Source organism: Sebastes umbrosus, chromosome 9 (genome assembly GCF_015220745.1).
Source record: "Sebastes umbrosus isolate fSebUmb1 chromosome 9, fSebUmb1.pri, whole genome shotgun sequence".
Classification (NCBI taxonomy): domain Eukaryota; kingdom Metazoa; phylum Chordata; class Actinopteri; order Perciformes; family Sebastidae; genus Sebastes; species Sebastes umbrosus.
Window position 1 is genome coordinate 16,624,120 of NC_051277.1, and position 27,972 is coordinate 16,652,091.

General features: G+C 41.1%; 1 protein-coding gene and 1 long non-coding RNA gene across 2 annotated transcripts; one reads left to right on the forward strand and one right to left on the reverse strand.

Moving 5' to 3' along the window:
* Positions 1-1,027: 1,027 nt before the first annotated feature.
* LOC119494886 lies at positions 1,028-3,530 on the reverse strand. The gene is made up of 3 exons (XR_005208321.1): positions 3,003-3,530; positions 1,807-1,932; positions 1,028-1,674 (listed from the first exon to the last, which is right to left on the reverse strand). It is a non-coding gene; the product is annotated as an uncharacterized LOC119494886 (long non-coding RNA).
* A 1,831-nt stretch (positions 3,531-5,361) lies between these two features.
* LOC119494946 (neuronal acetylcholine receptor subunit alpha-3-like) lies at positions 5,362-27,972 on the forward strand. The gene is made up of 7 exons (XM_037781187.1): positions 5,362-5,874; positions 21,717-21,856; positions 22,926-22,970; positions 23,055-23,164; positions 23,279-23,486; positions 23,891-24,913; positions 26,747-27,972. Exons 1-7 carry the CDS (start codon positions 5,586-5,588, stop codon positions 26,873-26,875), a joined length of 1,944 nt encoding a protein of 647 aa, XP_037637115.1. The 5' UTR covers positions 5,362-5,585; the 3' UTR covers positions 26,876-27,972.

Genomic DNA, 27,972 nt, shown 5'->3' on the forward strand with positions numbered 1-27,972 from the left:
CGGACAGAGACAATTAATACATAAAGCAGAATGGAGTTGTGAGTAAACAAATTGTCACAATATGTATAAAGTTGCTGTGCTAGAATTGTGTGTTTATGTGTGTGTGAGAGAACAGGAGGGTTCATGGGAAAAAAAAAAAACGTGGCGCAGAGAAATGGCAGTTTAATTAGCAGCTTTAATCAGATAACTGTGATTCGAGCAGTGAAGGGACTTTAATTAGTTGCTGGTGGCTGCAACAGGCCACAGCATGACCAAGCACACTGCATGTAGTGGACACTGGATGAATGGAAACTCTCTGTGGTGTTAATGGGTCTGCTGGAGTGAGAGAGAGGAGGAGGGAGCAGGGAGAGGAAGGGTGGAGGAGGCCGGGCAAATGCTGGAGGGTTGAGTGGCGGGGTCACCGCGTGTAGCGTGACTGGCAGAACAGGACGAGCTGCAGGAGGAGAGGGGACGCTCGGGGCTTTTAAAAAGGGGATGTCGGAGGGTGACAGTGGAGTGGTGGGATTAGACAGAACAGAAAGAAGAAGGGGATCATGGGAAGAAGGTTAAACTGTTTAGATGGGGTTAAAGGGCGAGGAAAGAAAGATGGCGAGGTCAGGCGTCTCCTCTGTTAGGAACTTTGAGATTACATTTTAATCATGATTAAAAATGAAATACCAGTCAGTTATTTAATACTTTACATAAACGCATCAGTTGAAACTGGAATGGTTAAATGGTTTAATATTTCTGTAGTCACTATGAACAGATTTTGCAAAATGGAAGAAACTAAATGAAATCAATCAACAATTTACTGATCAACATTTAGTATTAACTTGCCAGCTATGTTAATTAACTCCTCCTTAATTTCATAATTATGTTAAAAAAAGAAGTAATCCACTCGGCATTACTGTATGCTTCCTTCAAAACCGCAATTTATAGGAGACAGGATTGCACCAGATAGTTGCCAACTTTGTCTGTTTGCTGTTTGGTGCTGGGCAGGTTTGCACATTTTTTTTTATCATTAGCACATTTTTCATAATTTTATCATTTTATAATGACAATGTTAAGTGAGAGTGAATCAAAACAGTAACATTATGGACTTTAAAACCGAAACATAGAGCTGAAAGACGCTAAAAGCTCAGTAGAGTTGAAGGGAACTGTAGACACCACATAAAAAAAGAGGTCAACTGCATGTGAAGGGGTTACTCTGATGTTAAATTTACCACACACACAACCTGTTCAATAATACAGGTTACTGATCAGACTGGCTGCAACATTAGACTGCAGGTTGTTTAAAGGCAGACGTCTCATCAGCGTGAGTAAGGAGGTGAGACTGTGACCAGTTGAGAGGAAGAAGAGAAGAACTAACAGAAAGAATAAATCAACTTCTCTTATGGCCACTAGAATATAATGTGAAAAAGAGAAACCAAGGTCAGGAAAATGAGTGATTTAGAGAGACACTCATAAAAAGTGATAGAGGAAGGTGGAAAGAAAGGAAATAGAGAAATAATACCCAAATTCCAGATTCAGCTGGTTGATGTGGATGAGCCAGGACAGTGCTGTCTGACACACACAGTTGCAAACCACACTTGCCCTTTTCCTTTTCCTTTGCTGTCTCCATCAGGCCCTCAAGGTCCTTCTGCTTTGTCTGAGCTGTCTGACCAGATGCCTGCTGTTATTTAACAGTACGTCTGACTGCGTGATCGTAGAGAGAGAGAGAGAGACAAGACAAAAGACAAGAAAGAGAGAAAAGTAGCAGATGAAAAACAAACGGATGGAGAAGAAGGGTAAGAGAGTGTTGGAGTGTAAGCAGTGCTGGGATGTCACCTCAGCTGGAGTCACCAGCCGACTGATTGTGACACTACAGGGCATAGTCTCCTCCTGTGAACCTGACTAGTTCCTGCACTGCTGCAGATGCTCTGGCTCTTTCCTTTCTTTCTATCTCTGCTGGAGCTAAGTAATAAGTATTAGGTAAAACATACTGTACAGCTACACACTTTCACAATGCAGAATTTGCAGGATTATGTTATGTTAATTCTTACAATAGTGATTTTATTAGTGTTTTATAATCTCACAACTCCTTAAATGTGATCATTGGCACCTTTATGTTTTCATTTTATGTATGAGCTGTTCAATGTATCATGTCTGACTTAAATTATATGACTTCAATGCAGGATAGAGACACATTAATAAAGTCTATTCTATTCTCTTTTTTTAAATGAAAGACTCTTGATGGATTCATTGGATATTCTTTAAGAGCCACAGTGTTGTTTTATAGCTATTTTGTTTGTCTTCCATGTGCTGCATTAAAGCTGCTGCTTGTTGACTAGACCAGGATTATTGTTACACACTGTTTTATAAATCCTGTCTCATGGTGACTGAAAAGTTTACTAACTACTGTAATTAATACAAGTGTACGAAATAATACTGCTTTTACCTTGATGAGGTTTGTGAAGCAATTGAAGCCATTATCCCGTGTTACTTCCCTAATTAAATCGAAACTAATCCCAAAGAAAGAGCAGCAGATAAGAAGCAGATGAGCAGAGCAGAGGGACTTTTAAACAATTGAGATTTGTGCAAAAGGGGCTGCAGCTGACTATGATAATATTTCCTTCTTAGCCACATCATAAAATCAAACTATTAAAATGCTCTTTGTATGTTCACTTAAAAGCCAATTCTAAATCGAAGACTGTTGATTAAATGACATTATAAAACAACTGAAAAATCTAAACAAGTCATTACAGGGAAATCTATTTCATGATTGACAAAGGTCACAGGTTGACCTTTTAGCTTTAAAGCTCACCGCCGTGGGAAAATACTGGCAAATGTTTGTTTTTATAGTGTTGAATGTCAAAAAGGCTTGTCTTATCTCTCCCTGTGTCACTGGAGAGGGATTCACTGTTATTAAAGTTGATGATGCAACAGGAAAAGTGGCAGAAAAGAAAGAAAACTTGTAATATTGGTGTCAGAAATAAAAAAAAGATTAAGGAAGAGTTAAACAAAAAATAAATCTCCTGTCTCACCCCAGTCCGTGCCGGTGGGTGGAGACTCTTCCTCAGCTTTTCTCAGCATCTCACTGAATCAAAAAACCTGCAAATAGATTCACCGGCTCTGTCACACTGAAGCACATCACGCAGCCAAATTGCATCCCTGTTTTTCTTCTTCTGGTGAAGCTCCCTCGCCGTATCACACCAATTCTGCTTTTTAACAGCTGTGTCTCTCTCTCTGTTAGCTGTCCTCATGCCTTTAGTTTCACCATTCTCTCCTATCAAACCTCTCTTTACACTCTGTACCTTGCCTTCTTGCTGTTCTTTTGGGGCTGCTACTGGCCCACGAGGGGCACTTAATCACCGCAGTTTCCAGCCTCTACAACAACCTCGGCTGACTTCACTTACCCAACGACAAAACTAACTGAGCTTATAATCGAGGACTTCAGCCTCTTGGCTCCTGACCTGCCAGCTGCTAACATGCAATTGGCACATTGTACATTTGAGATCAGCGGCAGTGTTGCAGCACCCAGGTCACTCTCACATTACACCACTGTAGAGCTGAGTTTTGTTTGATGGGGTGGCAGCAGGAAAACACAAAATAACATGTCAAACATGATAAAAAAAGATTGGCCTTATCTCATGAAATAAGGAAACTATCTTTGTGTCTTTCTATTTTGTCTCCCACTATCTTCCCTGGTGTGCATGTATGTCAATGCACGTGCACACATAGATAAGTGTGTGCGTGTGTGTGTGTGTCCATGTAAACTCCAAGTTAGATATAGATTTTTGTGCCTTGCAGGTAAGTGGGTCAAGATGAGTGAATATGTGGCAGAGTAGGTTAGATACAAATATATCTTATGCTGCTGTATACTAAAACATGTGTGCACACGCATACTCTCATGTAGGTGAATGTGTTTCATATATGCAGGCACACATATGACCCACACAGTTTCATGAAATATTAAAAAGGCAAATCAACTGGAAAGCTATGTCTGTCCATTCTGTCATTTCTTGCCTCACTACTGTGCATGTTTGACTGATTTTTACAAAAGATGAATCCTAAGAGTTGAAGTGTTTTTAATGATATTTTATTCCCCAAACTCCAAGCATATAGCTCAGACAGATTAAAAATGTCTTGGTGAGAGTAAATTCATTCATATGTTTACTTCCATGTATGACATTTAAAACCCATTACTGCTGCATTTTTCCCTTCCAAGGATGATAGTAGCAGTCAGTCTGGACTTGCATGCTCGACAAGTGCAGTTTCCACGTGGTGCTGCTATATGCATTGATAGCTTTCCATTACTTGAATCGGGCAGACTCTGCAGCCCTCAAGACTCTATTATAGAGCAGCTAATGCTTTAAGCTGCCTGAGCATTGTTATGCGTACAAAATCAATTAAGTGACTAAATAGGTCATTTACAGCTCAGCAGTGAAAATATGTGATCATATTGTGTGTATGCTGCATCTTTCTCTAGAGCTATATTGAGTAGATGTGAGGATAATTCTTTGGGTCTGAGATATTTTTGTTCAATTTTCTTTTTTTTTTTTTCAGAGAAATGTTGCCAAATTTACACACATTTCTACATTATTCAACTGTGATTGGATCATATAGTTTTTTTAATATTATTATTTATTTTTCAAGAATATTTTAAACTTTATCAGACAAGTAAAAATACAATAAAAACATGTAATTATTTAAAGAAACAGGAGTGCAAAATCTGAATATGAGAATAAATGTTAAAGAGCCATATTTGAAAGCTATTTAATTATTCCAAACTTCTCACCTGTGAGTTACAGTGAGTCTTATGTGATCATATTGTGTGTGTGCTGCATCTTTCTCCAGAGCTATATTGAGTAGATGTGAGGATAATTCTTTGGGTCTGAGATATTTTTGTTCAATTTTCTTTTTTTTTTCTTAGAGAAATGTTGCCAAATTTATACACATTTCTACATTATTCAACTGTTGTTATATTATTATTATTATTTTTTTTTTTAAATATTTTAAACTTTATCAGACAAGTAAAAATACAGTAAAACATGTAATTATTTAAGGAAACAGGAATGCAAAACTGAATATGAGAAAATAAATGTTAAAATGTTTTTTTTTTAGCCATATTTGAAAGCCATTTAATTATTCCAAACTTCTCACCTGTGAGTCACAGTGAGTCAGGTCGCTAGGTTTGGCCCTTTGGTGAGTGGATGAGTGGAAGGAGGGAGGTTTCAGAGAAATATTGCCAAATTTACACACATTTCTACATTATTCAACTGTGATTGGATCATAGCTTTTATTTATATTATTATTTATTTTTCAAGAATATTTTAAACTTTATCAGCCAAGTAAAAAAAATAATATGACTTTTGATTTTTGTTTGATGTATGTGTTGTCATTAAAATTAGTCAATAAAAATAATATACAAAAAAAAAAGACAAGTAAAAATACAGTAAAACCATGTAATTATTTAAAGAAACAGGAATGCAAAACTGAATATGAGAATAAATGTTAAAATAGGTTTTTTAGAGCCATATTTGAAAGCCATTTTATTATTCCCAACTTCTCACCTGTGAGTCACAGTGAGTCAGGTCGCTAGGTTTGGCCCTTGGGTGAGTGGATGGATGGGTGGAGAGAGGAGGAGGAGGAGGAGGGAGGTGCAGAAGTTGTGTTGTTCATGTCTGGAGAGAAGAGCGCACCGCGAGTCCAACCTCTCCACGCTCCGGAGCGCAAAGGAAAATGTTGCTCGAATCTTAAAGGCTTCACACAGTGAACACAGTCTGTGGTGGGTTACTGACAAGACTTCAATCATCAGCATCAGAATTGTTTTATCCGCAGAAAGCGTCGCATCGATGAATTTCTCCGGGAAACTGACAAACGTCCTCCTGCTGGTGCTCCTCCTCGCAGCGCAAGGTAAGAGAGTCGGTGCTGCATGGGCTCGCTAAAAAAAAAAAAGTATCTTTATACTCATTACTTTAGGAATACCATCACATTATTTAGGACTCATGTGAATGTTACTCAATACATTACTTTTAAGTTATCTTTAGCCCCCTAACCCAACACCAGTTCCCTCCCCTGTGCTTCTCTGGGTAAAAGATCCTTGAAAACAAAACAATCGACTGAAATTATGAACCAAATGGGATAAAATGGATATAAACGAAACGTGAGTGTGATGTACAAATGCAAAAAATGTACAAAATGTTCAACACACTTTCTTAATTATTCAGTCTTTGAACGCTCAGGAGCGCACAACTCGCAGAATATCAAGAGCCACCCCCCATTTTAATGTGTGCGTCCTGTTTCTGCTTGCTGCTCCATCAAAATCCTCTAGAAGGATGGAGACAACATTGCTTTTTTCCTTTCTGAGTATTTGTGCTCACCTGATAACAAAACTGCACACACCTGTGAATTATAACATCCCACATTCTAAATTCTAAATTCTAATTCTAAATTCTAATTCTAAACTTGTAGAGTCACTGTTATGTTGCAGGGGAGGGACTCAGTTTACTTTGGAGATGATGATCTGTGATGGTGACATGTCTCATTATAGCTTATATACCTCATGCCCTGGAGCTATACTGAGAAGCAGCCATCCATGCACACAAAACGAGCCAACGCATGGATGACATACGTTTCTCCATCAGCTCAGTGACTGTCGGTGTTGATTTCATGCCTGGATCCTCCAGATGTGGAGGGATGTGGGCTCCCAGAGGTCAGAGGTCAGGGTTTAGTTAGGTAGGATGGATGCCATGGAGCTGTAGGGGTTCAGTGTCTTGCTTAAGGGCATTTCAGTAGGAAGGACAGTAGCACCTATAGATCCTGATGCTACAGCAATAATTTAAGTGCTCTCATTTCCCTTGTGGTTTGATTTAACGTCTGCAGTTTGTGACATTAAGTCACGGCTGGATCACTCTGTCAGGTTGTTTTTCTTATTTCTTTTTTTCCCTCTTCTTTCCAAAATCCCCTCCACATATTTAATATTTTCTCCAGTCTCTGGTTCATGTAGGACTGCCAGTCTCCTGTGTGCTTTAAAACAGCACATTTTGAAGTGGGGTCCCTGAGTGGCTCCCAGGGGACCCAGAGCAGAACAAGGAATATATAAATGCTTTAATGCTGCGTTCATATATAACTGAACAGTTATTTTAATCCTGAATTTCATCTCTTTCACATCCACAAAGAGTACACAGATGCAGGTTTCCTGGGAGAGCTTCTTCACTGATGGGAGCATAATGGGTATCTATCTAAGTGGATGATAAAATATAACTCGCTTTAAAGTGGTAATGTATTTTTTGGCAGCGTCTTTGTTCTAAGTGCTCGCTGCTGTTTTGCGCCTTAACACCTGTCAGTCATTTTCTGTGGATTTCTGTTGCTGAATTTTGAGTTTCTATACTGCCCCACAAAGGCAGAGAGCAGTAACGACAGAAGCACTGAAGAAACATTTTCAGACTGTCCGGCAAACTGTGTGACAGATAGAAAGGTTTTAATGCCTTCATTATAGGCCTTTTAGGCAGATTGTTTTGTCTGCCTTTGGTTAATCTTGAAAATAAACTTAATTTGATTATTTATGATCCATAGCTCATAGAAAATTAAACTGTTTTGCTGTCTGCCTGAATTCAATAAATCAATTTATAGTTTAACACACTTAAATATGTAATTTAAAGGTAGCTTAATATTGTATGAATTCTACTAGAGTCAAAAGCTGAGATGGCAGATACGTTATGCTTACTCTATGCTAAGATAGTTATTATTGTCAGAGGTTTATCTGGGGTTTGTTCTTCAACATAACCGCCTCATTTAAGTAGCTGTTATGTGGAGTAACAAACTGTATTGTTCGTTCATTAGATCTACTGTATATTTTTCAATTACAGATGCAGAAACAGGGTTGGGCTTTAGCTTTAGTTAAGACTGGCCTCAGCTATCTCACCAGCTAGCTTTCTCTTAAGCCGTTTTTTCAGAAACTATTGCAGTGCCCGTTCGGGGCGTGTCCGTCCGTGTGTATGCACATTTGGAACGGGTGGATTGCTTGGCCCTGGTATTGCTGCTCACAGCGTGGTCAGGGAGTGTGCTCGTTTGGAGCTTGTGGCAGCGGGCCGGTTGCTCGGCCCCTGGAAGTGCTGCTTGCAGCCATAGACTGTATATAAGAATTGGACGTACAGTAGTCACCGAGTTGTCACCCATTGGTTTGTGGAGTGCTGTTTAGAAGCATCGAGTTTGTCATTTTGTTTTTTTTGCAACCAGAAGTGAAACAAGAGGGTAGAGCTAAGTAAAGACCAAAAAGGTTATAATTAACAACACTATGGTAGCGACTTGTCAATCAAAAGGTAGCCACGCCCTAAAGCATCCCCTGCTTTATGGTCTATTTGACTCTAAATGGGACCATAATTTACTAAATGAACATCATGCTGTATTGAAGAAGACTTGAAACTAGAGATAAAGACCATAAACTCATGTTTACAATGTTTACTGAGGTAATAAATTAAGTGACAAGTAGGCTCATTTTCTGGTAGACTTCTATACAATCAGATTTCTTTTTGCAACCAGAGGAGTCGCCCCCTGCTGGCTGTTAGAAAGAATGCAAGTTTAAGGCACTTCAGCATTGGCTTCACTTTTCAGGCCCAGAGGTAGCTGCCTGCTTGCAGTGTTGTCGAGAACAGCAGTATGAAGCCCTGCTGCACAGAGCACTGTTCACTTGTTTATTCAAAGTTTATTTTAGTATTGAACGTGTCGCAGCATGTCCACGTTGCACCAACATTGACACTGCATGTCCTTGGATCCCCAGCAATACACCCGCAAAGTGTGAGGTAGATTGGATGAAGGGTTCTCGAGATATGCGAAGGACATACATACAAACAGACTAACAGAGGTTCCTTGCTTTATAATTAGATGATTAATTTCAATGGCATTATCATCTTTTATATTGTAAGACAGATGTCAAAAAGTCAGATTCAGATTTTTTTCCTTTTTCAGGATGGTATACTGTATATGACTCTCCTCTTGGTTGGGTATCGCTCATACTGAAAGTCTTCTTCGGTTTTTCCCATTTTTGACACACTATGCATTGAACAAACTGTGGGAGGAGTAATTATTCTGGCTATAGGTTCAATCACTACCATGCTTTAGGAAACTACTGTTTTATTTTAAAGCCCCGAGTGCAGCAGCGAGTTTGTCCCAGGTGTGGTTCCCAGAGTCCCCCCGTGGGAGCGGCACTGAGTGCCTTCGTGTTGTCACGCTCCAGTCGACATGTGAGAGACTCTGGCTTCACACATCCTGTAACCTAATGCAGACTCAGAGTCGAGGGGAAGGGATGTGTCTCCGTATGACACGTGGGATGGACTCTTTCACTCTCTGTCACTCTCTTCAGCTGGAGAGATTTGCTGCAGCCGGCTGCTTTGTCGCGTCGCCCTTGAACCGGGCGAATTTCAAAAGGAGCAAGAAAGCGCTGCCGTGAAGGGATGACAGAGTCAATACTCTCCACAGTAGAACAGATTATGCTCAAGTGAAAGGAAATCGACTGTGTCCTTGCTTGTTAGAGGTGGTTGACCTTGCTATTTGGAGAGAAAAGCTCCAGAAAAATAAAAGGATTTTGCCCTCACCTTCCTCTATCCCCCATTCTGTCCTCCACCTCTCCTCTCTTCCATCCTCCCCGCAATCCCTCAATTGGCTGTGTGGGCTTTTGTATGATTTTGTACAGGGACTGTGCGTGCAGATAAGTGACGGAAAAACACACATTGACACACACACACACACACACACACACTCCCAGTGGGGGTCCGATTAGCGGGCTACAGAAGGTATTGTCTCATGCCATCAAGGATCGGTGATTTATGCCGCTAACAGAGGAAAAGCTGATCCTGCAGACCATGGGATTGGGGTGTTTTAGTTGAATCTGGGTGGCGCAGCTTGGAGGTAAGAAGTGAGAGATCTGTACAGCATGGGGCTGTTAGTTGGATAAAAAATAAAGTCACAGCCCGTGTGATAGATTGTAGTGCACATCAGCATATTACAGGACAGGATAGTTTCCATAAGGTTTGAGGTTGAGTGATTAAAATGAGTGAAATTGCATGATGCACTCCCCCAGCAGCCTGCATCATCTCCAGCAGAAATAGCTGAGAGAATTGTCCATCCATGCCTGCATTATATCTGATCCGCATTATGTTTCAGGCTTGACCCTTTATCTCACTGTACAGTGCTTTTTAATAGGCTGCAACTGCGTGTTGACAGTGTAAAGAGGATCTGCCCTTTTAAACAAGTTCTGCCCAATAGAGCAGCAAGTGCAATGCAGTGCTAATAATTCAAAAAATACTCCTAATGAAGAAAACAGTCTTCACAACTAAGTTAGTGTGGCTAACAATCAAACGTTTTTTCTTTCACCAGCATTCAAATGACTTATATTAAATCCCTGTGGCCTTTATCTGCTTGTATGGAGTTGTCTGCTTGCATCGCAGCATCATCAAGCATATTTTGCTCCTCTGCCCGACTTAAATGCTCCTCTGAGCTTGAACTACAGAGCAGCTCTCTGGTTTCTCTCCCAGAAGCAATATAGTTGCATTAAAGTCCTGACAGGCAATCAGTGTGCATGTGTGTGTTACCGTGCGTGTGGCTTAAGGACTGTGCAGTGGCTTGAGGATCCTCTTAACGCGATTGTTGTGTGATTATTGCAACCGAATACCCGACCACCTCCCGCGCACACGGTGGAACCACCACAGGCGAGCTGAGGACTTATTCTACCCCCCTATGGATTGGCTTAAACCATCAGACTCCCCTCCAACCAACACCACACACACTTTCACTCTCTTTCACACGCATACACAGTCATCCTCCTCCAGACAGCCCTGCTGCCTGATTCCTCTGGGACATCCTGGTTCTTCAGTGCTGGCAAGGAACTGAGTCACGCTTTAGGACGGAGGCAGAGAGGCTGAGAAGTAGGAAGATGGATATGATGTTGAGGAAGTCGACAGATGCCTCAGATGGAGGACGGGGATATTTCTTCACCTCCTTACCTGTTCACATTTCCTTTTGACTGACCTCAGATTTGACTTTACTTTACTTTTACCACTTCATTTGTTGTTTTTAATCCATGTGTTTGCCAATGAGCACTTTGTGTATGTCAAGCTGATAACGCATGACGCAGGCTATCACAGGTCATGGCATTATTTATTGCAGGACCTAATTACCCCAAATTATTACTACATAAATTAAGCCTTCAAAATATGTCATATTCCTTACTGGCATAATTGTCAGTAGCTTAACCCAGATTTCCACCAAGAAACTCCTGGAAAAGGTTCCTTCAGCACATTGTTGACTGCATTTCCACCGTGGTGTAAAGACCTGTGAAGATTAGGCAAATTAGTCCGCTGACGTATGAAAAAGCAGCATGACAAGGGATGAGGGCTGCTGGTGGTTGCAGGCGTAAACACACTGCAGCTTGCAGTTCCATGTGTCCGCCCGTTTCATCTAAAAAACACGTTCATAAACAATAGGTCTTGTCTCATTGTGACAACATTTACTGCTGCATAGTATTTACTGATGCACGTTGGATGTAATGAATGAAATGCAGAGGAGAAAAATTAAACTAAGAGCGTTTGTCTCCACAGTAAATCATCTGTTGAATGTTTATTTATTTGTGTTTTAGAACGTAACCACCATGAAACAATCAAAAAATATATTTTTTCTCTTATTCACAGCACCGCCGTGCCATCTCTTGATGAGTCGGAAAGCCAACATCAAAGCCCAACTTTACTTTTAATATTATCAAACAAAGAGAAATGCTCTCCCCTCATTCTAAAATGTTCCTAAATCATTCCTAGAGTACTTCCTTGTTTATGAATGAAGTGGTACACATGTTGAAGCCATGGTAGCAGTGGTGCTGTGTGTGTTTCACTAATCAGCGACAGTCATCCCTGCAAACTCCACCCCGAAATTTTCTGTACTTTCAGAAAGTTCTACCCTCCGACCACGGTCTATATGGGGGGTAAAAAGGCCCCGGAAAATGTCCCTGGACCTTAATTCAGACCCTGGTCCCTGTGGTCGAAACGCAATGAGTTCCTCAAAAGGTTCTTAATTCTGGGGTAAAGTTCCTGCAGTCGAAACAGAGCCTTTAGTGTGTTTGCTGTCTTGGTACTAGTACAGAAGTCCAGGCTTAACAACTTTGATGGTCAATTAACAGACAGGAGTTAAGCCTCCTTCACATGCTGTAGGTCCATACTACAACAATGGCCTGAATCTTGTGTTTCAGCTGTCGTTGTCTTTCCATCCCATGTCTGTTTTTGCACAAAGTTGCCGTTTTCAAGAGTGATGGTGGTCTCAGTGTTTTGGTTGTCTGTTGTCGTCTTGTAGAAGTCTTCATTCAGTTTGAGCTTGATCTCCGCGGTGTTGAAAGTATTCTTAAGACCTGAAATTAGCGCATCATCCACGCCTATCACCAGGTCAGGCTTTGCCATGTTGCCCACTTGCTGAGCGGTGAAGCCCACACGGATTGCCCTCCTGTATTCATCAAAAGTTCCAACAAACTGCTCAACCATGATCGTGAATAATGATTTCAGTTTGCTACAAGAAAAAACACAAGATATTCCAGGGTATCTTGTTTAAATGTCATAGCTTCCTGCTCAGAATCCATCAGTAGTACATCAGTGTAAGCCCTCTATTGATCCATCCAGCCATTTTACATTCACTTACCCACGCCTGGGTCAGGGAGTATAGTGCTGCCCAGTATCTTTTCTTTAAGAATTTCCTTCCTTTGATGGATCCTGAACATTTTTCAGGTCAGTGTGGGACATGTAATCTCTCCAGCATGTCCTGAGTCTGCCCAAGAGGGAGGACGCTGTTGGTCATCTTCATTATCATCTTGAGTGACTCGACACTGAGAAGCTTCTGCTGCCTCAGCTCACTGTGTGAATAACTACAAGTCATTCGATCAACTGTGTCCATTATCTCATTGCTTTCCCACTACTCAGTGCTGGAGGCTGTAGGTGAGGGTCGGATTTAGAAGATTAACTGGTTAATTTTATTACAACTCATTACCGTTGGGCAGCTGGTCATCTTCCCTGAATTGGTCTGAAAGCTACTTTCTAGTTTTTTTTCTGGTTCCTTGATTGAATAGTTTATAGAAGCGTTGCTTGCACATCCACAGACGATTAGACTGTTATCAGGCCATTAAATCGGCATTATCGATGGTTATAAGCCCCATATATGTGGGTCAGTAGGGCCCTGCTACACCCACTAGTAAGGTTTTATCATCTATTCACATGGTAGATCAGCATAAGAACGTATAAAAGAAGAAGACAGCGACCTCTAGCGGCCATAGCAAATTTGGCAGGAGCAGAAGTGGAAGTCAGGCGCTTTAGTATAAACAGTGTTAAGTTTCACTTTCACTTTTGAAACATAGTTATTTTAAGCCAAAACACGATGTTTTCAACCTTACCTTAACTAAGTGGTTTTGTTTCCTAAATCTAAAGAAGCCTTTTTGTTTGCGATAAAAACGTAACGTTGCGTTCAGTTTTACGATGTGTTAGAACGTGTTGCTTTTAAGTTTCACTTTCACTTTTACAACGTGATAGGCCCACAATAGCACACTTATAGCGACTGATGACACCTATTTAATGGCTGGATAACAGTTGAATCGGTGACATCCAGGAGAATGTTAACATTTTGCTAAATCTTACATGTAGTTCATCTCATGACACCTGAGTTACGTTTTGCGTTGAGTATAAGACTTTTATTGTAGCAAAGACATTTTTTTTCCAAAAGGTTTGAAATGAGGGCAAATAATATACAAGATTTGATATGTGGACTTGGGCCACAGAAACACAGGGGTTTTAAAAATCAATCAGTCAATGCTGCTGGCAAGCGTGATCAACAGGCAGCAGGATTACTGAATTACTGAATTACCTGCAGCTGCGACTGCTGCGCTGTGACAACCACCACAACCTCCCACTCCAGATACAGACTCAGCTCCCAAACTGAGTGTCGCAGCCGTGCTGCTGTTACATTTTTAGCTCCTGTTGCAAAAGGAACCCCCACAAATGTGACAATCTGTAGCTACTTTTATAATTAAACATGTGGTAATCCCAGCAGTGTAAACTGATAATCGGTCACATGGAAACACATTATTGAATCTGTCATTCACCTTTTCTGTAGAATGGCTGAGTATTGAGTTTTATCTCCTTAAGAAGCTCCCACTTCTCTTTCCCTCCCATCTACCTGTTTGCCTGGTGGGCTGTCTATCTGCTCACCTCACTCATCACTGCAGTGGATTAATGCTGCTGCAATACTCTGACCTCAGAAAAAAATTGCCTTCGACATGGAAAAGTATCTGGCCTGAGTTCGCCGACATACACACGTGGCGTCACAGCAACATTGCGGCGCACACAGTGAATTACCTTTTCATAATCTTTACTTAAATTAGTGTTTTGTGCAGTGTTTGTGTTGTGAAACATGATGTAACAACGTTGCAGCTTCTATTTCCATTCAGTTGAGCTTGATAGAAGTCTTTGCGAGAATGCGGTACTAGTCTACTCCTCCCGTCTCTTTCCACGGATCCTTAAAATGTCTTAAATTCGATTTTCAGAAATATTTCTCCACATGATTCTTTAGTTGTTAACATAAAGATGATTATTTAGATGGATTGGAAATCGGGAATACTGACTCGGAATTATCTGACTTGGATGATGGATTACAGAATTATTCACTGGATGATTTCAAATGACATAAACAGCATCAGAATTTGTTGTTGTTCTATCTATTTTCTTTTTTACGGAAATTTCAAGGGGTTTGTGATGATGGCTGTGTTCACTCCGTCTCAATGCTATAGCATGCTAATATCTTTTGATCTTGAGTTAAAGGGGATGAAAGTCCCTTTGCTGTCAACAACATAAGAGTGAATGTGAAGGAAGTGTTATGCCAGTATCAAACAACACAATATTGTTTTTTCTTTTTCGTTCCCAACTCCCCATGCCTATCAAGTAGGGCCATTATTGAACTGATGTTATGTAGCTTGTTATCAGCATTTTGCATAAGTTTTGTTATAAGTGTTTAGAGTAAACATATTATGGGATTAGGCTACTTAAATATGCTGTTGTCCCATTCGAACATATTTACATTTGGAGAAATGCCCATTTTTTTATATGTAAAAGCGTGACTTTACTCACAATATCTTTTAACGAATGCAGAGAATCTGACCTCGAAACTCACACATCTTGTCAGATGAAAGCACGGAGGCAAGGAGCCATTGAATTTCATGCATCAGTGAAAGGATGATGTTCACAGTGAGTCACATCAAAGGTGAATGGACATACTGTACATGAATAGGAACATGTGCGTACACACGGGCACACAGTTACATTTCTATACAGTATATAGGCGAGTCCTCACACGTGAAGGCACACATAGGTTCAAACATGCACCATGAGCTTAATGGGACGGTCACAGCACATGCAGTAATCACTGCGGAGCCTATTGTGCGTCACTCAGCATGTCACAGTCAGGCCATCAAAAACCCCGGAGAGCCAAGACACGCCATCTAGCTTCTCTCTGCTTCCATATGCTGTCACTTTTCTCCTCTTATCTCTTCTCTCCGCTGTTTCTCTCTCCCGCTTTGTATCTCTTTTCCCATGCACTCACACACCCTGTCAGCAGTGTATTATTGGAGGGTAATTAGTTCCTTCAGAGTGTCCACCACCCGCTCCCAGGCTCATCCTGTTAAAGCACATGCCTGATCAAAGAGCCCCCCACAGGCCACGGCTCTTTCTTGGGCTCCTGTAGCCATGAGAGACGGGGACAGACTCACTGTTTGGCTTGCTAATTCTAAATCAATGTGGTTATTTAAGGGTGAAATGCGTGACTGCTTGACTTGGCTTCATCCGCTTCAGAACAAAGCCTCACCACTTTGTTAAAGCATCACAAAGGCAAGGGATAAAGGAAAGAGTGCACGTCTGGTAAAACGCAATACGACTGTCAGGCTGACTTCATTGATGATTTTCATCAGCAAGGCAAAGACAGTTCTGCCTCCAGTGGTTAACAACTTTCTTCTAAAGCTTGAGACAAGTAGACTGATACAAGACAAGACATATTTGGTTGGTAGCTAGCAGCGTTGGTCCACCACTTCGGCCCTGATTGAAATATTTCAACAACTTTGAGATGGATTGATATGAAATTTTGTACAGACATTCTTGATCCCCAGATGATGTATCCTCATGACTTTGTTGATACTCTGACTTGAACCACCATGAGGTTTTGTGGTTTCGACAACTATTGGATGTGACATTCATGTCCCCTTTAGGATGAATTGTTACAACTTTGGTGATTCTGGTGAAATACCTGTGAAACTAATGAGTTTTTATGTTGTTGTTTTTTCTATATTTTGGCAACAGGGAGGGTCATACAACTTTAACTTTACAGCCTGCGTAACATTACCTTGGCAAATGCATCGTTGCCGGAAGAAGTGGATGTAGCGGGTGCCGCTGACTGATCAGCAGTACGGAGATGTGCTCCCAGTGGACAACCACAATACACACATGGGTGTGTGTCATGTCCGGGCTCATATTCTTCACAGTTCCTAGTTTCAGATTCTCATACCCAGAGTGCACGTTGGCTACGTGGTGTGCGTGCGTTCTTGTCACCACAATGGGAACCCGCAGGGCCTATTATATATAAAAAATACTATTTAAAAAATCATCAGTTGTAATTTTATTTTTATGGATGCTGTTCCAACTGATTATTCTGGCCACTGGTGTGTATGTTATGTTTTATTTGGGAAAAAGGTCATATGTAATATGCACATGTCGCTAATGTTGGCTATGTGTGTGCTGTGATGTGTGTATTTACTTTGTGTGATAGGACGGGTGGCCGTCATGCATCCATGTGCACACACAGCTTGAGTGATGAAGAAATAAGCTGTTTTGTTTTGGTGATAACTCTCACTCCCTCCGTGCTGTTTGCTCGTTGCATTGGCTGGACTAAGTTACCCTCTTTTCTTTATTTCAGAGCAGTAGTTACTTGATCTATAAATACATTACAATAAATACCTTTAATTTACAATCATCCACTGTGTCCATATTTGTCATGGCCTAGGAGCCGGGTTATGACAAATTGGGGTCTCTTCCGTCTTTTTCCCATTTGTGCCGTGACTTTGAGGTAAGATTTGGTAATATATAGATTTGCCTTTTGGGCATTTTGGTACCTAGTACCATTTTGGGATGTGTTTGCTTGGAACATTTGGGCCAATTAAATGTAAAATATAATATAGTAAATGTAATGGTTGGAAAGGTCAGTCTTTGCTTTTTATTTTCTTCTAACTAGATTTGGTCTGAATATAATAAAATATGGTTATCTATAGTGGAGGGAAGGCCATGCATTTTCCCCCAGTCACTCAGGGAGGCTCAAGGAAAAATATCTGTAGCTCCGGGAGGGTCAAGATTAAAACTGTTTGTTGGCAAATAACAAAACAGTCCCTTAATGTGTGCACTTTTGTTAGACACGTTAGCCTTGCTATGAAGTAAACATCATAGAGTGTAATATAAAGCTTTATGAACCTGTTATGTTGAAAATATGATTCTACAGCTGGATCAGTTTGAGTTACATGTGCTCTGGATTTTAACTTTTACTCGCTCACTGCCTGTTATTTTCACATGCAAACCCATACAGTACATGCTCTCTGTGCCGCACAAATGAAATCCTTACATTAAAAGCCACACTTAGTGCAGCGAGCAGCGTGTGTGTGCAGAATCATCTGAGGTGAAAGGGCAAAGGTTATAATTAACTTCCCTTTAAATTAAGTCTAAGATCGTCAGTGGCACAACAAAGAAGGGAATTAGAGGAGTGGCTGTGCCAACAGAGAAAAAAAAAGAGTTGGCTTCATTTTTTTTTTGTCAAAGTGAACAAAAGGTCCAATTAATTGACTGATTATAATTGCCCTGGTTTCCCCTCGCCCAATTAGAGGCTTAAACAACTTTGTGAGAGTGCAGCGTATCGGCGAGCAGCGGGCAGTTTTCAAGGCAGGTACCAAGAGCTGAAATTATCCAAGCGTCTCAGGAGAGAGGCCTTTTCATTAAGCTTTAAGACTCAACTCTTCTACGTCAGTGACCTCAGATAACTTCAGGAGAGTTTTGAAGCCACTATAGTGTAATGCTTTATAGAGAACAAGATCTGACAGGTTAGTTAACTTCTTAGGATAATTCAGCCTGTTAGAACAAGACGTCACTAAAGCAAGATCAAATCAGGTTTACTTTACTCCAAATAGTTCTGGCTACATTGCCTTCATCAGGGTGGTGATCCTGATGATTTGATGAAAGCTATGCAGTGGAAAATGTTTGAGGGAATAAACATGATGGGGAAAAGCTGTGCGACCTGATTTTCATTTACCTCAGTGGACTTGATGAATAGATCATGCCTCTGCTGGTCTGCAGCCGGCTGTGCGTGCTCGATCTGAACTTGGAATATTTAGGGGACGGAGTGATACAAATTTAAATGTAATTATTATATGGGGATACATTAGGTCATTGCATATTCTCCCTTTTGCTGCAGCATTATTTTTTATTTATGTGGGACTAAATATTGTCCGGAGTCATATCTGTGTTTGTTGTTTGGTCATTGTTTTATGTGCACCAGATGTTGTGATTATGTAAGTGTTGTGTTTTTGAATTTTTAGCTCGGTAAGCTGAGTCTACCCCTGAGCTGTGTTCATCCCCTGTGTGAGGTTAAATTAGAATAGTTGTTAAAACCTGTAAAATGTAAAAAGCTGAATTGGTGTGTTCACTATGTTTCTGTAACGTTGCTTGATATGCTTCAGATTGCCCCTCAGATCAACTAACAGGGGATAAACTTCAATCACATTTTTATTTACCCGGCCCTGGCAAGTCTGATTTTGTGAGTAAATGAACAAGCGTCCCAAAATGAGAAACCAGACAGACTGTAATCTGAGACGGCTGCAAGATATTCATCTATGTGTACTCCCAATGGAAATAAATGGACAAACTGACTTTATGACTTTGCTGCACCGGCACTGAATATGAAATATTTGTTTCAGCATATGGGTTCTTCAAAAAACAAACATGTTTTATTACAGTACAATCCTACCATTTTTATTCAAGGTATGTGAATTGGTATAGTGTCTTATGGCAGGTAGACATGCACATTAAGTAATATACTGTAATTCGTATATATTCCACAAAATTAATTCATATGTAATCCATGTAATTGTGAACCAGAAAGTATAAAGAGCGACAAACGCCACATATTGAGGAGGCCGGGGTGGATCAGATTTTCACCCAGGAGACTGTTTTTTGTAACCCGTATGAAACCAGAAGTCAACGTTGATTTATTTGTCACGTAACTTCCTTACATAAGTTACGTAACTCCCGGTGTTATTTTAACCCAAATCACAGTCTTTTCCTAAACTTAACTAAGTAGGTTTGTTGCCTAAACCTAACCAAATTGTTTATTTTGACAGACTGGAACCAAAATTGACACCTGTGTCACGTGTTGCTGGACATTCATAGGAAAACGCATGAAAAACTAGGAATAACTTTTTGTAAGATATCATACGAACCGTTGTATGAGGATACATTGCATAACACATTGATGTTTATGTTTCTAATTCAGAATTTCATCAGTTTTTTGCCACTTGTGTGCTAGATAGCTAGTTTTCTCTGTGAAAAACTCTTTCTACAAAGCAAATTTGTGGGTACAAATCTATGTAATCTGTACTTACTTAACCTACACAGTATTTTTGTTCCTCCTACAAGGTTCAGTATTAAGACATGACTTACAAATTATTAAGATATGATATTTTTGAAAATGATTAAGAGTAAATTGACATGAACAAAAAAATCAAAGTAAGGTTGTGTGAATCATGTTAACAAACTTCTGGTGTTGAGAGTTAACTGACTTGAGCAGAAAGAAAGTGTCCCATTAAAGGACCATGTTTTATTTATTGTTGCCAAGGAAACAAACCTTCTCATTGAATATGGCTATTTGTGTGCATATGGGTTATGACCTTTTTGCCCTTTTGTTGAAGCACAAATATCCTCCAACTCTAAAATGGTTCACGCAGCTCGGTAAGTGCAAGTTTGGTGGTTTGGGACTGTGTTGAATAATGTGTGTGTCACATTTTGGAGTTCGAAATCCAAGGGCGTACAGTGGGACTCATGTTTTTAAGGGCTGACCTGCAAAAGGACAAACTTACCAGCTACCCAGAAGAAAAGGGGAACAGAGAAAGTAGGCTGTTCAGGGAATTAAAGAGATGGGATGAAGACACAGAGGAAGCTAAAGGAAGAGAGATTGTGTTCATTTCCATGTTATTCTATGATGATATACTGTATAGAGGATTTAGAGCTCATTGAAGCAGCTGACGTGGTGTTTCTGTGCTGTCCCCAAGTGAAGCAACATTTTCTGCTTGGACAGGCGTGGGTTTATGTTATGTACCACCAGTGTTACTAGTGGCATTTTTCCACAATACGACCTTCAGTCCAGCTTTACAAAACCTGCACACACACTTCTTCAGACACACTGGCCAACAGCACACCATCCTTTTTTTAATTAAAGCATCCTGTGTTTGGAGATTTCCTAAAGGCTCGCTTCTCTCTGTAAACAGGCCATAGAAACAGCTCTCGAAACAGACTTCGATCTCTCGCACTTCACTCCATCCAGAGCAAAGAGACATTGATTAATCAATTAAAGGGTAATTTCATTTAAATCAAACTAAAACACATTTTCAGTTTCCCCGCTAACCTCAGTGGAATCCAGACATGCAGGATTATCTACCCAGGATATCCACCGTCACTGTGTGTGTTGCTGTCAGCGGTAGCTACAAAGTGAGAACAGTGAGAAAATGTTGAAGCTGTTCTGAAGACAATGTGGATTCAATGTGACTTTTTCTCTCAGTGGCTTTCTTTGCTTCATTCTCACACTCTCACTGTCATTTGAAAGAGTGAAACATTTCTAAAGGCTTGCTGAAATTACCCCTTGATATGAGAACATAACAACCATCTCTGTATCTTTAGAAGATGTTAGATCGTTTTTAGTGGCTGACCTTGAAATCAAGTCAAATTTGCTTGCACTTATTGTCTTAAGGGGCTCTATGACACAGAAATGTTAATACAATAAATGTAAAGTGACAATTCCCAACTTTTAACCATCGGTGAAGACCTCAAACATTCAAAAACATGGATATAAAGTTTGATTTAGGGTCCCTACGAAGGCGTTAAGAGCTCTGGATACTGTGTTGGCTTCCAATTTCATAGACTGCCATTGAAAAAGACACATCTTTAAATCCGTTGACAGGACATCTAGAACGGCAGACGAGGTCATTTATTTACTGTTTATCTTATGTTACGTCTTAAGTAATTTAACTGTAACTATTTTATTTGTATAATTGGTAAAACTGACCTTTAACAATCTCCACTCAGGAACAATGATTTTCCCAAATACCCCAAAATACACTTGTGAAGAAGTGAAATTGACATCTTGTTGGAAAAAAACAAGACTTTCAGCATCTATTGCTCCGTAAGAGAACTACATCTTAAGTCACCTCTGCATTTGATCGATGATTCCCATTACAATGTTTTCGCTTCTCTCCATGCCCTTAAATGCATACCTTGGGTTTTTAGACACCCGGAACTATGTATATTACACCCTGTCCAATATGATTTTAATATATGACTTGATCTATATTGTGCCGGTAAGGTATGTATGAATGTTTGAAAACACATCCATTTATGGAAGGGTTAAACTGTTTTTTCCTTCTTCTTTCTTTTTTTAAGGCTGTTTTTCATCAAAGGGGGAGGACAGATTGTTTCGGAGGTTGTTCAGGAGGTACAACCAGTTCATCCGACCAGTGGAGAATGTGTCGGATCCAGTCACGGTGGAGTTTGAGGTCTCCATATCTCAACTGGTCAAAGTGGTAAGAGAAGAGAATGAGCAACTCACTGACTACGTTTACATGCACACTCATTTTACACTATTATTCCAAATATGACAATATTATTAATTTGATACAGGTCATGTAAACAACATATTCGGTCTGGATATTCTGAATTAGTCCTTATTCCAAATGGAGCATTTGCCGATTAAGACATGTGGAATATGCTGATATTATTCAGGATTTAGGAGCATTCTTCGGACATCATCTAATAAACAGCTTAGTAGAAACATTGTCTTTATTGGAAAAAGGGCAAAAAACTGAATATGTTGTGTATGTAAACATAGTAACTGCCTCGGTTGGTCAAGAGAAGAAGAATGGACCAGCATGCAGAAAAACTAAATTTATTCAGACCGGCCACAAAAAGGAAAAACATAAACCACTTCTTTAGGTTTATCACTTTGGGTTCTCTGCAGACAAATAAAGAGGAAAAACCTTCAAAAACACACAAAACACTGGCCTTCCTCCATTTTCCTGGAAAGTGAAAAACACAGACCAACCAGTTTGCTGTATTCCACGACCTTTTCTACCCTGTAACCTGCTCTCTGTGGCCAATCAAGAGGATCTCTGGAAGTAGTGCCACTTTAACCCAGGTGGCATCATTCTCCCCTCATTTGGAGCCAATTGGTGATCAAATACACTTAGACAAAATATTTTAATCAAATGTACCCTCTCAAAAGCAAAACATAAATATTCCCTTCGTTGGAACATTACAGAAGGAAAAATGACCCACAAAGACATTTTAAAGGGGAATCACACTCCTTCTTAAAGGGTCAGGCAGGTCAGGGGATTAAAGTCTCCCTACGGAAAGAATAAACACAAGTGAACAATCTTTTCTCAAACATCACAAGTTCACGGTTCATGTGAGTATTGAACAGTAAGAGGGATTTGAACCTTCCTCTGAGCCTACAAACCAACATTAACTCAAGTAAATTACATATTGGGAGTGGAGAAAATGGGCTCCAATGACATTTTCAAACAAAGAAATCACATGTTTTATAAAAGCATCTTTTTCTCTTGGAGACTAATTTGTGTTTTTTTGTCCTGACAGGATGAGGTGAATCAGATTATGGAAACTAATCTGTGGCTGAGACATGTGAGTGACGTTTATCCCTTAAGTGATGTCATTAGTGATGATACCTTATTTTTATACTCGTGCTAAGTTTTGTCTGTGTTTTAGGTCTGGAACGACTACAAACTGAAATGGGCCCCTATCGAGTACGATGGGATCGAGTTCATACGCGTTCCTTCCAACAAAATTTGGAGACCAGACATTGTTTTGTACAACAAGTAAGTTCTTTTCCATACATGCTAATATAAGTTATTTATGCTCTCCATCTTCTGACCTTTTGTGTTAAATGGTGTTATGGCCTTTAACTGAAATGACATTTACATCTCCCACAGCGCTGTAGGTGACTTCCTTGTGGAGGACAAGACCAAAGCTCTGCTGAAGTTTGATGGCACCATCACCTGGGTTCCTCCAGCTATTTTCAAATCCTCCTGCCCCATGGACATCACCTACTTCCCCTTTGACTACCAGAACTGCTCCATGAAGTTTGGCTCCTGGACGTACGACAAGGCCAAGATCGACCTGGTGCTCATCGGCTCAAAGGTCAGAGGGAGTCTCTGGGTCACCGGGGAGAGATCCCGGCCATCTACTGTAGCAGTCGTTGAATTTTATTCTACATGGCATGTTTACAACACAATATTTATTATATTTGTGAGATTGAAATATTAGCAGGAAGGTTTCAGTATGGAGCAACAAATACCCTTTAATGTGCTCATATCATCAAAAAGACAACATTTTAAGACAAAATGGGAAGAATTTTTATTAGATCCCTTCAAATTGTGTGCCAGAAAACATTTAGTGAGTTGTCACAATTTACAAGTGACAACATCTGAACTACTTCTTTTGTCTCTTTGAACTGACTTGCTTTTAATTTTCACACAGAAACTGTTGGTTTTTAAATATATATTTTCCTCAAAATAACTCCCGTTCACTTCACATTTCATCAGGTGAACCTGAAAGACTTCTGGGAAAGTGGCGAGTGGGAGATCATCGACGCACCGGGATACAAGCATGACATCAAGTACAACTGCTGCGAGGAGATCTACCCGGACATCACCTACTCCTTCTACATCCGCCGCCTGCCTCTCTTCTACACCATCAACCTCATCATCCCCTGCCTCCTCATCTCCTTCCTCACCGTGCTCGTCTTCTACCTCCCGTCCGACTGCGGCGAGAAGGTCACCCTGTGCATCTCCGTCCTCCTCTCCCTCACTGTGTTCCTGCTGGTCATCACCGAGACCATCCCTTCGACGTCGCTCGTCATCCCTCTGATCGGCGAGTACCTCCTATTCACCATGATTTTCGTTACGCTCAGCATCGTCATCACCGTCTTCGTGCTGAACGTCCACTACCGCACCCCCATGACTCACACCATGCCGGAGTGGGTGAGGTCTGTGTTCCTCGGGGTGCTGCCCAGAGTGATGCTGATGAGGCGGCCTATCGACCAGGGCTGCTCCGCCCCTGCCATTACAGGAGGGACCGGAGGAGGTGGGGGGAACAAGAAGAGAAAGAACAGCATAGGAGGAGGAAGTGGCACAGGAAGTGTAATTGTCGGAGGTATTACGGGGGGTGTAGCGTGTCCATCGCTGGATGGCGGTGCAGGAGAAAGAGGAGGAGGAGGAGGGGCCGCCTCTGCTGGTGGCTCCATGAACTGTGTGGAGTACGGCGAGATCAACCGGGACAAGAACAGGAGGTGCCCCTACAGAGGCAAGGAGGTGCCGACTCCTGTCCCTCCACCGATGGTGCCGCCTCCTCCTCCTCCTCCTCCTCCTCCTCCGCCCTCACAGGCACCCCCAACCCAAGGGCCCCAGGAGTCAGAGTTGCCCAAGGTGCCGAGGCCGATAAACACCCCTTCGGCAACGGTCAACGCTGTCGTTGCCTTCTCCGTGGTGTCGCCGGAGATCAAACAGGCCATAGAGAGCGTGAAGTACATCGCAGAGAACATGAGGACTCGCAACAAAGCCAAAGAGGTACAAAAGAAAGCTTGAATTGTCTGTATGGAAATGATTAGACAATTTCTTTATCAAAGTATCCATCAAGATACAGAAATGTACGTGTAGTTGCCCATTTATTTTGGGAAGTATAACACTGGATTTAGTTTCACACTGATAAAGTGCGTAGTGAGTAGAGGCCAATGCCTTCTTCCTCTCGTTGAAGACTGCATCTTGAAACAACAATACTTATTAATATTTTATATATGTATCTCTGTGGCACTATATCCTGTTAGCAAGAGCAAGAGGGTTAAAGCAAGAGGGAGCAAGAGGGTCAAAGTTCAAGGCACAATGTTATGAAGAAGTAGTATGTCCCAATTGTATGCATACTGCATGCAACAGTATGTACTTTGAAAGGGCAGCTGCAGTACGTACTATGTGATTTGGAACATAGCCATACTCAGGACATACAGTAAGAGGAGACACATGCACAAGACGAGAGAAAGTCACAACGTCCAGACCATGGCAGAGGTAGAAGGCCATCACAGAGGCTTAGATGAGGAACCCCAAACCTTTTCTTAAACGTAACCTGCTCCTAATGCCCTCAAATAAATGGTCAACCTGTGGGGATCAAAGTTTTGTCCCCAGATTGGTGTGCGCAGATGTAGTCCCCACACGGCACACACATAAACATGAACACACCAAAGCTATGCTGTGTGTCTGTTATCTCTGCTCAATAAAAGGTGTAGAAAAGCAGTTACGCTGTGCTATAAAGGGAGCGTTAAGCAGCTTGCGTGTTGCAGATGGAGGGCTTTGCGGACGCCTCCCACACACTCTGGATGGCCCTGATACGTTTGTTGCTTCAGCTGCATCTTTTCTTAGCAAAGCTGGGATCTTTCTTTGATGCATGCAGAATAGCCTCCTTTATAGGACATAATGGCATTATGGTCAGTGCAGCCGTGATCCTGTTGTCCACACCTGACTGATCAAGGAATACTCTACACTACACACACACACACACACACACACAGTGTACAAAACACTCCGACGATAGCCATGGTAGTAAACACTGGTGGTTCTCTCAGCCTCTTTTACACAGAAACATACAAACTCACACAAACAGACACACACACACATGTTATAGCTGTAGTTTTGATGCAGTGACATCACATCACATTTCGGAGTTACTATTAAGAAAAGGTTGCTTGGAGTATTTTCGGAAAGAACGTGCTATCACATATGAATTTGTGTGCCGTAGCATCCTTGTCTCCTCAAAATTACGTTCCCATACAACTAAGCTGCATTCTCAATTACGGATTGTCTTCAACGTATCCCAAATAGTCCATGGACAGATGCTGCGAGTGACGTAGTATAGTGAGCGACCATTAATGAAAGCTATGGGGAGTAATAACGGTCAGGTCTGGAAGAACTGCGAAATCTGGCAAAAACTTCCAAAAACTCTTGTGCGACTCGCTGCCCGACGACCTATCCTAACCTTAACCATCTATCTCATGAGTGTTTCCCAACTCGTGGGTTACTTTCTAGATGGGTTGATGGGTCAAACAAATACTGTACTTTCCCCTGGAGACTGCTGTTCATGTCCCCTGTGAAACTAAAAGTCACTTACGTAAGTCAAACCCTGATGTTTTTTTTACTAAACCTAACCCAGTAGTTTTTGTTTTAATTTACAGCCTTAATCACATGTTTAAAACTGTGACCTTAATCCAGGAGAAAAATATGTTTCCCTCCTAACATAATTGAGAATGCTTAGTTTAGTTTTATGGGAACTTTGTAGGAGACAGAGTTGGTCATAGATACTTTGAATTTTTTTCTACTTATAAACACACGCCTAAATTTCCTTCCTTTCCTCAGGTGCAGGACGACTGGAAGTACGTCGCCATGGTCATTGACAGGATCTTCCTCTGGGTTTTTGTGACAGTGTGTGTGCTGGGAACACTGGGACTCTTCCTCCAGCCTGTCATCAACTTCTTCTTAATATGAGAAACTCGTCTTCGTCCCGTCTCTCTCTCCCTCTCTTTTTGTCTACTTCTGTCTGTCTCTGTACCCCACTCGAATTACTCTGGGAATTATCCCTCCTGCAGCTCTTTCACATCAAACACTGAACCGTCTTCTTTCTCCTTTTTCTGTCTCTCCTCTCTCTGTCGCTCATGCTCTTCTCTGGGACTCCATCATCAGCCGTCACTTCTAGCTCTCAGCTGTCTTGTTTCCTCACATGACTGATTTCCCCATCTCATCTACGCCTTGCCCTCCCGATGTGCATGCAATGCTGTTATCCAGTCTCTTCCTCCTTATCGCTGTTTATTTTCTGACATGATTATCACGTCTGCTCTCCTTTCCTCTTCCCCCTTTCTCTGTTTTCCTCCTCTCCTGTGCCATGTTTTGACCCGCCTCTGCCTTCAGTGAATCTCCTCACAGCTGTGTCCACTCTTCTCTGCATTTCCATTCTTTGTGTTTTGCTGAAAATGTCCACTCAGTCATTGTTATTATACAGTCTTATGCAATATGTTTAACAATGTCAGGTAATTATTAAAGTCAGTATTGCAATAGAAGAACCTCTTAACATGCAAATCACTGAGAAACCTGAATACCCTCGTGAGTTTTGCAGTAGGACTTTGTCATTGTAAGCCGGTGAAATAACACTTTTGAGAAACGTGGCACAGTATGTCTGTCTATAATTTCCAAGTTAAAGACAAATACTGACAGCTGGTAATAATATGTATGATGTTGTGATGTGAAGGTCCTCTGTTGGCTGCCTCTTTTTCTTCAGGATGTTTTTTTTTTTCTTCTGTTGTCAGACTTCTGTGTTTCCCTGTACATACGTTTGTAAAAATACAAGAGTTATGCATGGCTTCTGAGAAGGACGCCGGCTACGGCTGCACACAAATGACGTGTTTCCCACATGTGCTCACACACTAAGTATAATTGTTGCGCATCACACATAAATTCACAACTTCACTGCAATCTTACAATGTATAGAAAACACTTTGAATTGCACAATGTAGATTAAACTTGTAAAAAGACATAAACATCCAAACTGTGTCATGTTATTTAATAATAAAGAAGGTCCTCGACTCAAA

Excerpts from the sequence above, each read along its gene's own strand:
- LOC119494946 (XM_037781187.1), top strand. The coding sequence starts at position 5,586 with ATGGGTGGAGAGAGGAGGAGGAGGAGGAGGGAGGTGCAGAAGTTGTGT. Across the intron at positions 21,857-22,925 it reads TATCTCAACTGGTCAAAGTG|GATGAGGTGAATCAGATTAT; the intron begins GTAAGAGAAGAG and ends TTGTCCTGACAG. Across the intron at positions 23,487-23,890 it reads TGGTGCTCATCGGCTCAAAG|GTGAACCTGAAAGACTTCTG; the intron begins GTCAGAGGGAGT and ends ACATTTCATCAG.